General features: G+C 47.1%; 1 protein-coding gene across 7 annotated transcripts in view; it reads right to left on the bottom strand.

Moving 5' to 3' along the window:
* The window catches only part of LOC143997550 (catenin delta-1-like), a 575,442-nt gene that overhangs the window by 32,302 nt on the left and 526,209 nt on the right, over positions 1-16,931 (bottom strand). For 5 of the 7 annotated variants that reach the window (XM_077493212.1, XM_077493213.1, XM_077493217.1 and 2 more), the window contains one exon: positions 12,380-12,427. The exons of the other annotated variants lie outside the window; for them this stretch is intronic. In XM_077493212.1, the coding sequence (XP_077349338.1) occupies positions 12,380-12,427 (48 nt within the window). The remainder of the gene's footprint in view (positions 1-12,379; positions 12,428-16,931) is intronic. 7 annotated transcript variants of the gene reach the window in all.

Genomic DNA, 16,931 nt, shown 5'->3' with positions numbered 1-16,931 from the left:
CAGCCCACCCTGACCTTGGCTCACTATCCGGCACTCCTTTGCTTCATCCATCCATGTCCAACAGTGTCTTCTGGTACTTCCCTAGCGAGCAGGGTGAACCCGGGGGTTGTGACCTGGGGTCAGCAGGCAGCTAAGCCCAAACCCTCATGAGGGGGTCCCTGGCAGAATACCAGCTGGCCCTTAGACTCCACACCCTGGGGGTTCCCGTGTCACCTGTTCGCCTGTGGGCTCAATGTAAGTAGTATCGTGACAGTTTGCTCAAGCCATGAGTGCCTCTAAGAATCAGCCACTGACCGAGGATCAAATACACCGTCTAGTTCAGAGACTTAACTCCCAGAAAGCAAATCAAGAGAAAATAATGCTGTTTCTTCAGGATCTTGCCTCCCGTCTGGATCGTCTGCAACTTGCTGCAACTTCAGCTCCTCCTGTTCCTGCTTCAGTTGCTCCCATCTTACCTGCTACACCTGGCAATCCCTGCCTGCATCTGCCGTCGCAACCTCGTTTTTCTGGCGACCCCAAGGCTTGTCGGGGCTTCATTAATCAGTGTTCAATCCACTTTGAACTTTCCAGCCACCATCTCTCTCCTCTTCGATGATGCTCTAGCTTGGGCCTCTCCACTCTGGGAATCACACGATTCTATCACCTCCGACCTCCAGCTCTTTTTGGATGCATTCGGGAAAGCTTTTGATGAGCCCGGCAGAGTGTCTTCGGCTGCTGGGGCCCTCCTTCGTCTTCGTCAGCAAGGAATGACAGTTGGCCAATACGCAGTTCAATTCCGTATGCTGGCCGCTGAACTCAAATGGAATAATGAGGCCCTTACTGCTACCTTCTGGCAAGGCCTATCTGACCGTGTCTAGGATGAACTAGCTGGACGCACCATTTCTATCACATTGGATGACTTAATTGCATTGAGCATTCAAATAGACATTCGCTTCCAGGAGCGGGCCCTGGAGAAATCCAGATCCAGTCATCCTCCTGCTGGCCGCCCAGCACAGGTAGTCCAAAGACCTGTGAAATCTTCTCCATCTTCAACCTCTCACGCGTTGGAAGAACCTATGCAGCTTGGGCGAACCCGCCTCACTCCCGAGGAACATGCCCGATGCATAGGATTGGGCCTTACTGTGGCGATAAAGAATCAAAAAGAAAGGATCCCCTATAGGGTGGGCTTTTAAGGCACAGGATTCATTTATTTTGCATACTTACACTGAAAATCATTATTTTCTTAGGCATGTCCATCTATTTACATACGTATAGGTGTGCCTTTCAATGTATGTAGTTATCGGATTATCTAATGATCTATATAGCATTCTCTCTCTAATTATGTATTTCTGTGATCCATTTTCATTGCCATAATCTAAAATGTCATTTTTTCTTCCCCCTCTAGGGAATCCCCAGATTGAGCCTTTTTTTATGTTTTTTATTGTAGCTGGACAGAGGAATGTTTACCGCTTCGTCTCCTCCCTCATGTCTTTTTTACATGTGGCGCTGTGGTGTGGGGGACACCCGGCACGCCGTCTGTCCCCCTTTGTGGGGATAGGGTGGCGGATTGTCTGACACTGGGTCTCCATCTTGCTTCACCCAGGAGACATGCGCTGTCCGCTGGTGAAGCCTGACGTGCCGGCGGGAGCTGCAGGCGTGGTCAGGGTCCGGCGCGCAATCTATGATTGGCGTGCTGTGGGCTGGCTGCACGTGCATCACTCGGTCCTCCTCACTTAAATCAGCTGTGCTTTAAACAGCTGATTGGAGGTGGAGACCCGAATACACACACATAATGGCGCTCAGTCCCTTCATCTTTTCCACTCTCTGGATAGATGACGGGACGAGCGGCCATACAAAATAACCTTCTTCACTAAGGTATGGTAACGGGGGATAATACATTTCTCTTTATCTTTTCACTGAATGTAGAATTACCTTTGTGCCCATCAGCCCTATAGCATTAATACTACTTAAAACAAATTAATAATAAAGTTAAATATACACACACACACACACTAAAAAGAAATATATATATTTTTTGTAAAGAACGTTATGGTCCGTATATTTGTTTTGACGACTAATACTGCTATTACTATTAAAGAGCTATTTACATAAAAATTCTAATATGGTTTATGTATATTTCTACAATGATTATTATCGCTTACTCTTAACCACTTGCAGACCGGACCATTTTGCTGGTCAAAGACCAGACCACTTTTTGCGATTCGGCACTGCGTCGCTTTAACTGACAATTGCGCGGTCGTGCGACGTGGCTCCCAAACAAAATTGACGTCCTTTTTTTCCCACAAATAGAGCTGTCTTTTGGTGGTATTTGATCACCCCTGCGGTTTTTATTTTTTGCGCTATAAACAAAAATAGAGCGACAATTTTGAAAAAAAAACGCATTATTTTTTACTTTTTGTTATAATAAATATCCCCCAAAAATATATAAAAAAACATTTTTTCCCTCAGTTTAGGCCGATACGTATTCTTCTACATATTTTTGGTAAAAAAAAATCGCAATAAGCGATTATTGATTGGTTTGCGCAAAAGTTATAGCGTTTACAAAATAGGGATAGTTTTATAGCATTTTTATTAATAATTTTTTATTATTTTTTTTTTTACTAGTAATGGCGGCGATCTGCGATTTTTATTGTGACTGCAACATTGTGGGGGACCCATTGGACATTTTTGACACATTTTTGGGACCATTGTCATTTATACAGTAATCACTGCTATATAAATGCAGTGATTCCTGTGTAAATGACACTGGCAGTGAAAGGGTTAACCAGTGGGTGGCAGTGTAGGGGTTAAGTGTTCCTAGGGGTGTTACTAACTGTGGGGGGGTTGGGCTTTCATTTAGTGTACACTGATCTCTGCTCCAATCACATGGAGCAGAGATCAGCGTCACTAGTTGCTAGGCAGAATGGAGAAATGTTGTTTATACAGCATTTCCTCCATTCGGCCGCTCCGTGAGACGATCGCGGGGATGCCCGCGGCGATCGAGTCCGCGGGTCCCGCGACCGGACTCACGGGGGTCCCGACCAGCGCGGGAGCTCCCGATGGCAGGGCGGCATCGAATATTGGACGTACCTGTACGCCAATATGCCTGCCCGTGCCATTCTGTCGACGTACATCGTCGTGCGCTGGTCGGGAAGTGGTTAAAGAGACAGTCGTAAAAACCGAATGGGCTATGTGTCTTAACATTTTTCAATAAATTAGTTTACACTAGTAAAAGTATTAATTCGATCTCTTTAATATACATTATATTTTTGTAGAACTACGATCCTGTAGACTTATGGGGCCTCGATGCAAGTTTTATATAATCCTCTCTCACAGATGGACAACTATGCTCAATTTATATATACAGTATATATAAATAAATCTTACTTCTCTATATTTTAAACCAGGATAACCATATATCCACATTTTTTCATCTTTTTATATTTTAGGGCTCTTACCATTTTCGACCCCAGTGTGCCCCTGTGGTTTTTCCCGCCCTCTGCGTTTCACATATCCTCCTTTAGTGGAGGAAGCGGAATTACCATCCAAGAATTTTCACAGTTCCTCTGCCAGCTGATGGGCATAGCCCCCCCCCCCATCTGTGCACGTTCTCTGGGGACCCCTAAGGTGAAGACTGTTGAGTGCTCTTGTCCCATTACAAGGTTTTAACCCAATTGAAGTGTGACTATATATACACGGTTTGAGCATCTGTAAGTTCATTTTTTCATATGCAATATTCTCTGCACATATACTTTAATGTATTTTTTGATATGTTTTGTTCTCTTTAAAATAGGGTTTCTCTAACACTCTCACCCCCGAGGAAGGAGGAATTTATGGTCTCTGAAACGCGTCGGGTGTGAGAAACCAATTTTCTGATTAGAAGGTGTACTCATAAGCTGTATCTACTCTTTTGAGAGATGTTCAAACACTTCATATTTTTAATGTATACATATGTTTTTCTTGTGTATTTTTTGTAAAACTATTTAAAATGCTTCTTTAATTACATTCTTTTGGAAAAATAAATATCCTGTGCCTTAAAAGTCCACCCTATAGGGTATCCTTTCTTTTTGATTCTTTCAATATCGGATGTGGCATATAATGGCAACTGGCTATATATATTTTTCTACTGTGGTGATAAAAGGACATCTTTTGAACTCCTGTCCAGTCCATCCCGGAAACTCCAGGGTCTAGGTCACTCGGAGCGAGGTGATCTAGACTGATCCATTAATTTTGTCTGCTTCCCTCGTTTCACCCTTCCCGTGGCTATCCACTGGGCTCAAAATGCCTATCAATTCTCTGTATACGTGGACTCTGGTGCTGCCGGGAATGTCATTTTACAATCTTTAGCATCCGAGCTGGGCATCGCCTTTGTTGCCTTGGCTATACCCTTCTTCGTGACTGCAATAGATGGCTCCTTCTTGCCTATGAGTCCCATCTGGTTTAAAACCCCTCCTATTGAGTTACGCATTGGGGTTTTGCATGGTGAGATCTTTCCTAATTTTGCCCAAATCCTCCAGTCCCATCATCCTGGGCCTTCCGTGGTTGCAGAAACACTCCCCGCATCTTGACTGGAATTCTGGACAAGTATTGGCTTGGGGTCCTCCATGTCAGCAACAATGTATTTCCAAGGTGCTACCTTCTCCTTCCATTCTTCTTGCGGAGATCCATAACTCCCATGTTGCCTGCCGATATCAGTCCTTCCGAGATTTTTTCTGCAAAAAGTTTGCTGATCGTCTTCCTCCTCACAGAGACTTTGATTGCTCAATTGATCTTTTACCTGGGGCCTCTCCTCCCCGAGGCAGAGTCTACCCTCTAGCTATGCCCGAGACACAAGCCATGTCTGAATACATTCGGTAAAAACCTGCAAAAGGGTTTCATCAGGAAATCTAGCTCACCTGCCGGAGCCGGGTTCTTCTTTGTAGTGAATAAAGATGGTTCACTCCATCCATGCATCGACTACAGGGGTGTTAATGCCATCCGCAGTGAAGAACCGAAACCCTCTTCCTTTAATTTCAGAACTCTTTGACAGATTGCGAGGTTCCCATGTTTTTACTAAACTAATACGAATCCAGGAAGGAGACGAATGGATGGCCGCCTTTAACACCAGGGATGGACATTATGAATATCTTGTGATGCCCTTTGGCTTATGCAATGCCCCAGCGGTCTTCCAAAATGTTGTTAATGAGATCTTTCACGACCTTCTGTATGTCTGTTTTATTGTAGATCTAGATGACATTCTTATTTTCTCACCAGACTTACCCATTGTTTTCATGTGAAAGCGTTGCTACGGCATCTACAGGACAACTGTCTATATGCAAAATTGGAGAAATGTCTATTTGAACAAACACAAGTTCAATTTCTGGGCTACATAATCTCGTCACAAGACCTCCTCATGGACCCAGCCAAATTTCGGGACATCTCCGTGTGGCCCCAGCCCTCTGGTCTTGAAGGCACCCAGCGCTTTTTGGGTTTCACCAATTACTATCGCCAATTCATTCGCAACTACTCCACCTCGGTGGCCCCTATTACATCTCTCACCTGCAAAGGTGTCAATGCTCGGCTCTGGTCCCCTGAAGCCATTGATGCTTTCCTCAAACTCAAAGCCGCCTTCCTCTCTGCCCCAATTCTTCTACATCCAGACATTACTAAACCCTTTTCTTTGGAGGTAGATGCCTCTTCAGTAGGAGTTGGTGCCGTCCTACCCCAAGCTCAGCAGGGCAAGTCTCAGCCTTGAGGATTCTTTTCCAAGAAGTTTTCTGATGCGGAGAAGAACTATACCATTGGGGACCGTGAGCTACTCAATATTAAACTAGCTCTTCAAGAATGGCGACATCTTCTAGAGAGCTCTCCCCATTACTATCTATACCGATCATAAAAATCTGCAGTATTTACAATCTGCGAAACGCTTGAACCCACGTCAAGCTCGATGGGCCCTCTTTTTCACCCGCTTCAATTTTAACATTACTTTTCGTCTAGGTGCCAAAAACCTTCGACCCGATGCCTTGTCCAGGTCGTTTGATGTCAATGATTCTCAGAATCACCTAGATCCTGGTCCCATCATCCATCCGCATCGTATTCTAGCCACTACTCAGCTCCAGTCTACGCAGCCTCCTCCAGAAACTTTTGTAGTTCCCACACTTCGTCCCAAACTCCTTGCTTGGGCACATGACTCCAAGTTCTCTGGACATCCTGGCGTACCTCGTACTTGTGATCTTCAGCGTCATTATTGGTGGCCTTCTCTTCGTAAGGGTATCAAGGAATACGTTCAAGCTTGTACGGTTTGTGTACTATCCAAATCTTCCACGTCTGCCCCTGCTGGGTTGCTTTTGCCCTTCCCAGTGCCCGATATAACTTGGCGTTGTATTTTCATGGATTTTTATCACAGATCTGCCTCCCTCAACAGGTTCTACAGTCATCTGGGTAGTAGGCGATTGGTTCTCCAAAATGTGTCACTTGATTCCTCTCCCAGGCCTACCTTCTGCCCCTAGTCTTGCCACAACTTTCATAAAGGAGATCTTTCGTCTTCATGGGATGCCTTCACATATTGTCTCTGACAGAGGAGTTCAATTTACTGCTCGGTTTTGGAGAGCCTTGGCCAGCTCCTTTGGGATTAAATTGGATTTTTCATCTGCCTTTCATCCCCAGTCCAATGGGCAAACGGAACGTGTCAATCAAAATGTAAGACGTTTTCTACATGCCTTCATCTCAGCCCACCAAGATGACTGGGTGGACCTTTTGCCCTGGGCAGCGTTTGCCTTAAACCATCACTCCAATGCCAGTTTTGGAAAATCTCCTTCACTGTTTACAGGTAGTATCCCATCTGTTCCCTTTTCCTGTTCCCATTTCTCCTCTTGTACCAGCAGCAGCTGAGACCCAAAGGTACTTCAACTCAATCTGGAAAGAAGTCTCTGGGAATCTTCATCTAGCTTCTTCCAGGTATAAAACAGCAGCAGATAGTCATCGCCGTCCGGCTCCTTGTACGGATATTAAGGGAAACCCCATACCCATATTAAAAAAAAGGAAATACGTGTGGCCCCCCAGGCCCTATATACTCAGAACAGCAGTATACAGGCGGTGCAAACAAGACAGGGACTGTGTAGATTTGTTGTGTTAAGTTGAATCTGTTTGTAATTTTCAACTGGTACATTTTTAAAGTGTAGCTCCAGTCAAAAAAAACTATTTTTAAGCTTTTTGGAAAACATAGGGAAGGGTTATCACCCCTGTATAATTTGTTTTGCCGTCCGTCTTTTTTCATCTCACTTGCTGTTGTCTCCTTCCATTTGCAAGGAGATGTTGGTAAGTTGGATGTTTGAAAGTAGGGGCCTGCCCTATATGCTCTGCAGAAATGGCAGAACAAGGTGTTGGTTTTGCCACAACATTGTAAGCTCTCAAAGTGACTCTTGGTGGGCGCTGGAGCGCCCTGCTGTGAACGATTATATCAAGAATTGTAATTACATGCCATTGTTGAACAGTGGTAGAAAAATTGACCTTTGGTGGTTGTGGTGCTGGTGCCACAACACTATAAGTCCTCACAGTTACTCTGGGTGGGCACAGGAATGGGCCCTCCTGTGAAATATTATATCAAGAATTGTAATTACATGTCCCTGTTAAACAGGGGCTGAAAAATTGGGCTGCTGGCACTGGTGCCACGACACTGCAACCTCTCCCATATACTCTAGTTGTAGTGCAGGAATGAGCCCTGCTGCAAAGCATTGCATCAAAAATTGTAATTAAACGCCCCTGTTAAACAGGGGCAGAAAAATTGGGCTGATGGCATCACCCAGAACCAAAAATGTTCTTCCAACATATCAGTGGAGGAGGAAGAGGATAGACAATCAACATAACAGGACAGTCACTCAGCATCAGCATAGGCAGTCTTGAAGGGATGTGACATTTCAAAAAAAATTATTCAGTTACATCAGCTTCAGGTGCTTGGTAGCTGTGGGTGATCCAAGACTGATTCATCTTGATGAAGGTCAGTCGATCAACTGATTCGGTGGACAGGTGCTCCCTGTGATCGGTAACAAAGCCACCAGCAGCACTGAAGGTGCGTTCCGAAAGAACGCTGGATGCAGGACAGGCCAGTAGCTCAATTGCATACTGTGCAAGCTCTGGCCAGTGATCCATCCTCAAAACCCAGTAAGTCAGAGGATTTTCAGTGGGAAAGGTGTCCAAGTCTGACCTTGCCCCTAGGTATTCCTGCACCATGTAAATCAGACGCTGGCGATGGTTGCTGGAACTGATCATACCTTGGGGCTGCGGACTAAAAAATTGTCTGAAAGCATCTGTCAGACGGCAACCTTAACCACCGCTCCTTCTGACCGATGCCTCAGCAACACGTTGTCCAGGACCAGGAGTTTGTAACCTCCCAGTCTCTGGGAACGCGTTGCACAGACCTTTCTGCAAGGCCTCCCGGAGACGTCTCATCCTCTGCTCCCTCTGCGATGGCAAGATAAGGTAGGCAACCTTACCCTTGTACCGTGGATCAAGGAGAGTGGCCAGCCAGTAATGGTCCGCAGGCTTTGCAGGATCAGGGAGGCCATGCAGCGTAGGTTAGCTGAGGCATTCGGTCCGGAGTCCTCTGGGTCACTAAGGACAACATGATCCGCAGCTACCTCCTCCCAGCCACGTACAAGTCCACGGGTTTCTTGGGACTGTAAATCATCCCTACAAGACTGCTGCTGCTGAGTGCCAGCCTCCACCTCCATGCTGACACAATCATCCTCATCCTTCTCCTCCTCCTCCTCTTCCTGTGTGATGGGTGGCACAGCAGGAACACTGTCTGGATAAAGGGGGCCTTGAGAGGCAAGGAAGTCCATCTCTTCCTGCCTCTGTTCTGCCTCAAGTGCCCTGTCCATTATTCCATGCAGCGTATGCTCCAAGAGGTGGACAAGAGGTACAGTGTCACTGATGCATGCACTGTCACTGCTCACCATCCTTGTGGCCTCCTCAAACGGTGACAGGACAGTGCATGCATCCCTGATCATGCCCCACTGGCGTGGTGAGAAAAAACCGAGCTCCCCTGACCTGGTGCCGTAGTCGCACAGGTACTCATTGATGGCCAACGTTGAGTTCCACCTGGTGGGCATGTCACATATAAGGCGGTTCTTGGGCAGGTTCAACTCCTTTTGGAGCTCAGCCAGCCGAGCACAGGCATTAAATGATCGGCGGAAATGCACACAGACTTTCCTGGCCTGCTTCAGGACATCCTGTAAGCCCGGGTACCTGCCCAAGAACCACTGAACCACCAGGTTAAGGACGTGAGCCACACAGGGCACATGGGTCAGTTGTCCCTGTCGGAGGGCGGAGAGGAGGTTGGTGCCATTGTCGCAAACCACCATTTCTGGCTTAAGCTGGAGTGGCGTCAACCACCTCTCGGCCTGCCCATGCAGAGCTGACAAAACATCCGCCCCAGTGTGGCTCCTGTCCCCCAAACAAACCAGCGCAAGCACGGCATGGCATTGTGTTGCCTGCATAATTGCTGGATGCCTACGGAGCACCGCTGGTTCTGAGGACAGAACACTGGAAGAGGCCATGGAGGAAGAAGAAGAGGAGGGGCTGGAGGAGAGAGGTGTGTCACAACCAATAGTAGCATTTTGGAGGCGTGGTGGCGGAACAACCTCCAACACTACTGCACCTTGTCCTGCATCCTTCCCAGCTGCCAGAATAGTGACCCAATGGGCCGTGAAAGACAGGTAACGTCCCTGACCATGCCTGCTGGACCATGAGTCAGCGATAATATGCACCTTACCGCTGACCGCCCTGTCCAGCGAGGCAAGGACATTGCCTTCCACATGCCGGTAGAGAGCCGGAATCGCCTTCCGTGAGAAAAAGTAGCGTTTGGGGACCTGCCACTGAGGAACCGCACATTGTACAAACTCACGGAAGGGGGCCGAGTCTACCAACTGAAAAGGCAGCAGTTGAAGTGCTAGTAATTTAGCCAAGCTAGCATTCAACCTCTGGGCATGTGGATGGCTGGGAGTGAACTTCTTTTGCCGGTCCAGCAGCTGGGGCAGGGACATTTGCCTGCTATAATCGGACGTGGGTGTACTGCTAGCAGAGTGCCCGGAAGCACTTGGCTGTGACACACCTAATTCTACACCTTCAATCCTCTCAGAGCAGGTTTCAGAGAGGACTGAAGGTCTAGTGGGGTTGGAGCTCCCAGCTGATGAGGAGCAAGGAGAGGTCCACTTTGGGACTCTCAAAAAAGGCCCACACCAAAGAACTTTTAGAATAACGTGCAGAGGCAGCGCCCTGCACAGGCGGAGCTCTGCGATGTGATTCAGTCAGTGTGCTGCCCCTAAGCTGGCCCCCCTCGTTGGACATGTGCCTCCTCCTCCTCTCTCCTATCAGGCACCCACATGGAGTTCAGTGCCCTCGCCATCCCCTCCCTCTTCATCGCTGGAGCAAACCTGGCAGTATGCTGCAGCTTGTGGAACATGACTGCCAGATTGCTGTCTTTCTTGAGCATCCCCTCTCTCTGCATTCACGCTACTGCCTTCCTCTAGCTGAGTATCATCATCAGAGCCTACAAAACACTGGGCATCCATGTACCCAACACTGTGCTCAAAGAGTTCAGGAGACTCCTCAGGACGACGTGGTGGGTCTAGGGAAGGAGTCACTGATGATGACATTGAGAGGAGGGAAGACAATGCGTTGGCAGCTGCTTTGCTAGTACCCTGAGCCTGGGTGAGAGGATGAGGAGGATGAAGAGGGCTTGGTCATCCACTCTACCAAGTCGTTGGCATGTTGCGGCTCAACGTGTCCAGCTGCCGAAAAGAAGGACAAGCGTGTCCCATGGCCACGTGCTGATGAGGACGATGCACCGCGTCCACGACTAGCACTGTTGTCTCTAGACACAGAGCCTGCTTGCCCTCTTATCGGCTCGTGCCTGTCTGCCTCTCCTTGCTGGCCTTCCAGACATGGTAATGGCCTGAAGGGAGTTTGGAAAACCAGCAATTGGGTAGTGTATATTGTGCTGGAGGCACGCACAACACCCACTAACTCCTGCAGATGGCTCAATTAGAGAAGAGCTATGTAGGTGGATATAGCAGTGTATACTGGGTTCAGAGCACGCAGACAGCATGCACAATCTCCTACCACTGACTGCAAGCTCTATTTAAAATGAGCAAGATAGCTAGCTATATAGATGGATATAGCGGTGTATACTGGGTTCAGAGCACGCAGACAGCACGCACAATCTCCTACCACTGACTGCAAGCTCTAATTAAAACGAGCAAGATAGCTAGCTATATAGCTGGATATAGCGGTGTATACTGGGTTCAGAGCATGCACAATCTCCTACCACTGACTGCAAGCTCTATTTAAAACGAGCAACATAGCTAGCTATAGAGATGGCTATAGCGGTGTATACTGGGTTCAGAGCACGCAGACAGCATGCACAATCTCCTACCACTGACTGCAAGCTCTATTAAAAAAGAGAAATATAGCTATCTATATAGGTGAAAATAGCGGTGTATACTGCGGTCAGGGCAAGAGCAAAAAAAAAAATCGGCCGATAACGATCGGTGTATACTGTGTTGAAGGTACACAGAACACCCACTAACTCAACAGACGCCAACACACTACACAAGGCCACCGCGCTGGCGGCCTTATATAGTGTGGGGCGTGTACTACACAGCCGGAGCTATGATTGGCCACAGGCATCCTGCCTGTGGCCAATCATGGCTCTCCTCGCTGCCGCCGCTGTGATTGGCCAAGCATGCAGAGTCACAGTGCATGCTTGGCCAATCATGAGCCAGCAATGCACTGTGGTGGCGCAGTGCATTGTGGGCCGTGAGCGCCGCACGAATTTGGCGCGAACGGCCCATAACGTTCGGAATTCACGGAACGGGCGAACAGCCGATGTTCAAGTCAAACGTATGTTCGACTCGAACACGAAGCTCATCCCTAGTCGTCATCTACTAGTCTTTGCACAAAATTTCAACACTCAAGAGTAAGACCACTGGACATGCTCTTATGACATCCGTTACTGGAGGGTGGAGACATTGGTAACAATGGATTTTAATATAAAGTGTATCTATTAACAGAAACGCTAAATTATTTGGAGAGGTGAAGAGAGGATGCCCAATATGTATTTGGTGTTGCCTGTACTTGATACAGACAGACATCAGTTTGGTCAGATGCTTTACAGTAACAGTAACAAAATTATATATAAACATACATATATATATTTTTTTTTTTATAAACATACATATATTTTGTGTTAAAACTACAGTTCTACAAAATACTACAAAATATCATGTACTACATAGTAGGTTCTCATCATAGAAATCAATATGTATCTGTAGACACAGGTCTACGATATGGATGGGAACAAATAATTAGAGTTATGCATTTCAACTGGGGGCATTAATAAAATAATGTAAGCGTGTACTACCTGTTCTGATGTCACTCAGTGGAATGTCCACACCTTCAGACATTTTATCTGGGGAAAAAAAAAAAACGCACAACTATAAAACATCACCTACCCATTACAAATAAAATAAGAAAGTGATATACATCAAACTACTACTGATATCAAACAAAACATTAATGGATAAGTTCACCTTTAGGAACATGTTAAAGGTTCCACCTATATTTAGGATGGAAAATTAGCATGTTGTAGCAGCTGTAGCCATTCCCCCACCTCCCCAGGAAAAGCGGATGGGCATCATCTCTGGGCGCTGAAACGAACGCGGTCATGCAGAGCTCTGTCCACTCAAGCATGTCAATCATTGAGCCCAGTTGGCGTCGGATGGTGCCGTTGCCAGCGATTTGACATGTCAAATTACATGTTAAAATGGTCCAATGTGAACGTGGGCTCACAGTCCTCTTTAAATGGGAAACTACAAGTCCCAATAATCTTTGCAGCTGTCTGCTTGTAGTTCTCAATGCACTACCACGGCACTGTTGATCATTCTGGTAGTTCATTCATTCTAACTGTCAGTGCGCATCTACCTGCTTGTACCTTGTAAACAGATACACTGACAGGTCTGCAGGAGTCCTGCATGGTACCAGTGATCTACTGATTGCTAATGAAATGCTTTACAGGCTCCCAAAACAAAAAATAGTAAATGCTCATTTTTTTTACCTGCAAAAAAAATTTGCATTTTTTATTGAAAGGTGAACTTATCCATTAACAAATTTTTAAAAATGTCTTGAACTGATTGCATTACAAATAGGAAAAAATACATAATGCTATATTTGTGTATGCCTTGAAATCAGGAAGAGAAAAAAAAAAAGCAATTTTGTACTTTCTGTACGATCCCTTTATGAGAGTTACACAGCATTTTGTATTCATTAAAGCGGTTCTGCACTCATAATAATACATTTGCCCATTTTTTTTTTTATTAATCTACCTTTTGTAATTCGTAGTTTTTTATTTTCCTCCCCTGCGGCGATGGGCGGTCTCTTGCGGGGATCAGCATCATTTCCTGCTGAAGCCCGCACTGTCTCCTGGGATCTCGTCCAAGTAATCCCAGGAGACATTGCGGCTAATGCACCCGGAATCTCGCGAGATTTCGGCTAATACACCCTAAATCTCGCGTGATTTCGGCTATTACAGCCGAAATCTCGCGAGATTCTGGGTGCATTAGCCGCAATGTCTCCTGGGATTACTTGGACGAGATCCCAGGAGACAGTGCGGGCTTCAGCAGGAAATGATGCTGATCCCCGCAAGAGACCGCCCATTGCCGCAGGGGAGGAAAATAAAAAACTACGAATTACAAAAGGTAGATTAATAAAAAAAAAAAAAAAACATGTGGCATTATCAAATGTACGGTCTAGAGGCAACAGAATGGGCAAATGTATTATTATGAGTGCAGAACCGCTTTAACTTTGGGCTAAACAGCAACCAAAGAGTATGAACAGTAGGCAACAAAAATAAATAGGATTTTTGTACTCGCAGTAAAATCCTTTCCTCCGAAGTTCATTGACGGACACAGCTCCAGTAATCTTGATCGTAGGGTTATTACGCCACCTTCAGGAGAGGACTAGGCAGAACATGTAATACATGTGAAAAAACAAAACTTTACAGTTCTGCCCAAGGGGTGGTCCCTCTGGTAATAAACCCCTCAGCCTGCTTTCTGCAGCTCAGTACATCAACAAGCAGTGTAACGTAACTCAATAGGAGGGGAGGGTGCTGTGTCCATCAATAACTTCAGAGAAAAGGATTTTACAGCGAGTACAAAAATCCTATTTTCTCTTTCGTTCATTGACTGACACAGCTCCAGTAATCTTGAACGTCCCCAAGCAGTGTCTTAACGAGGGGTGGGAACAGCAATAAAACTTCACCCACAACCAACTGTGCTTTTTAACAGGGTAGTCACCATCTTAACTAACCGCATCAGAACTTGCGGTCAACAAATGCAACAGTGCATGAATACTCAAAAGTAACTGTTTCTTTAAAACAGAGGAGAGAGTACAGAATTGCAACATTACATGGCTGCCTGCAAAACTTTGCTGCCAAAGCATGCATCCGAAGATGCGCTTACATCCACTTTGTAGAACTTGGTTAAGGTGTGAACGGACAACCAAGTTGCCACCTTACACACTTGAGCGACTGACGCTTTATGTCAGAAAGCCCGAGAGGTTCCAATTGCCCTGGTGGAAAGGGCCGTGACAGGAAAGGGGGGCACCTGCCCCTTCAAGGGGTAGGCCTGTACCACAATCTGTCTGATCCACCTGGAAATGGTGGTCGACGAGACCGCCATACCTTTTTTCGGATCAGCTACCGAAAAGAACAGTGTTTGACTTCCGAAAGGGAGCCATGGCAGACCAATATACCCTTAGAGCCTGAACCAATGTCCAGGGAATAAAGGGCCACCTCCTTAGGATGTGTCTGTTTAGGACACAGATGGTAACACAATGTCTTCATTGATGCGAAATGCCAAAACCACCTTCGACAGAAAAGAAGGTTGTGAACGCAACACCACCTTATCCTTATGGATAACCAGACTTGCAAGACAAGGCCACCAGATATGAAACCCTCCTGGCCGATGTAATGGCCACTAGGAAGACCACCTTTCTGATAAAGTCAACAAGGGAATTTCCCTGATGTTTTCAAACAGTGGTTTCTGAAGAGCCGACAGCACCAGTTTCAGATCCCATGGGGGCAAAGGTGGACGCACCGGAGGGACTACATGCCGGACCCCTTGAAAAAAAGTGCTCACTAGAGAGTGAGACACCAGGGGTTATTGGAAAAAAACTGCCAAAGCGGATATTTGTCCCTTAAGGGTGCTTAAAGCCAATTTCTGGTCTACTCCTCGCCGTAGGAACAGCAGGATCCTGGAAACGGAATAGGTGCGTGGGCGCCACCCATTCTCCTCACACATGGAGATGTAGGCCTTCCAGGTACGATGGTATATCTTCTGAGAAGATTTTTCGTGCCCTTAATATAGTTGAAATCACAGTGTCCAACAGGCCCTGGTTCCTTAGCACCTGGCTCTTAACTGCCATGCTGTTAAAACCAGCGATGGTAAAGCAGGATGGAGAATCGGACCTCGACACAGAAGGCCTTCTCGCAACGGTAGTCACAAGGGAGCGTCCGCAACCACGTACTAGGTTGGCATACCAGGGACGCCGAGGCCAATCTGGGGCAATCAGTATCACTGGAATCCCCTCGGCCACCACTCTGTGGAGCAGACGTGGTAACAGTTTTAGGCGTAGACCAGTCGGTACTGACCCCATGGAGCCATCAGCGCGTCTGTCCAAGGATCTCTGCACCTTCCAATTGAGACGGGAGGCCAGGAGATCCACGTCTGGTGTACCCCACTGCAGGCACAGCAGCCTGAACACCTCCGGATGCAACGCCCATTCTCCTGGATCCAGCATCTGGCGACTTGGGTAGTCCATCTGCCAGTTTCCTACTCCCGGGATGTAAATGGCCAACAATGCCGGTACATGTCGCTCTGCCCACTGAAGGACGTGAGCGACCTCCCATGCTGCAGCTGAGCTTCTTGTTCCTCCTTGACGGTTGATATATGCCACCACCGTGGCGTTGTCTGACTGGATCCTGATCGGACGCCCTTTTAGTCTCGTCGACCGTGTGGAGAGCCATAGCCTGATCGCTCGGAGCTTGAGCACATTGATCAGCAACTTGGATTCCTCCCCCGACCAAAGGGCCTATGTCGATTGAACTCCCAGTCCCAGTCCACCCCAGCTGGTCAGACTGGCATCCATTGTGATAACTGTTCAATGAAGAGGTGGGAACGACTTCCCGGACCGAAGTGCCAGGGACTTCAGCCACCAGAGCAGGGAGTCCCTGACTGACTGGCTCACCCGAATCTGCCGATCCAGGAATAACAGACATTTGTTCCATTTTGTCAATATCTCCTTCTGCAAGACTCTGGTGTGATACTGGGCGTACGGTACCACCTCGAAGGAGGCCACCATGCGGCCCAGGACTCGCATGCAGAAGCGCAGTGACGAACATCTGTGGTTCATCAATAGTTTTACCGCGGCTCTGAGTCTGCAGTTTGTCTGAAGGGAGAAAAACTCTCGCTTCCACGGAGTCCAGCAGTAAGCTTAGGTACTCCCAAGCGCTGAGTTGGTATAAGCACCGACTTTTTGAGGTTCAACAGCCACCCAAATTCCTGCAGGGTTTGCCTGGTGATTGCCACATTCTCCATTAATCCTGAGGCGGAAGCTGCTCTCAGGAAGAGATCGTCTAGGTAACCTACGATTGCAATCCCGCGTTGTTGCAACAATGCCAAAATTGAAAATTGAATAAAGACTCGGGTTGCTGATGCCAAGCCAAAAGGGAGCACCACAAACTGGTAGTGGGCTTCATCTACTGCAAATCGCAGAAACCTCTGATGCCTAAGGCATATGGGTATGTGCAGGTACGCATCCTGGATGTCGAAAGATGCCAGGGAGTCCCCTTGGAGTGCAGCGACTACTGAGCAAACTCATTCCATTCTGAAACTCTGTACTTTTACAAAGCAATTGAG

This window comes from Lithobates pipiens, unplaced genomic scaffold (assembly GCF_037356315.1).
Source record: "Lithobates pipiens isolate NorthernLeopardFrog02 unplaced genomic scaffold, aLitPip1_a1.2 Scaffold_19, whole genome shotgun sequence".
In the NCBI taxonomy this organism is placed as follows: Eukaryota; Metazoa; Chordata; class Amphibia; order Anura; family Ranidae; genus Lithobates; species Lithobates pipiens.
Note: the sequence above shows the minus strand (reverse complement) of the source record. Positions and strands in the feature narration are given on the sequence as shown.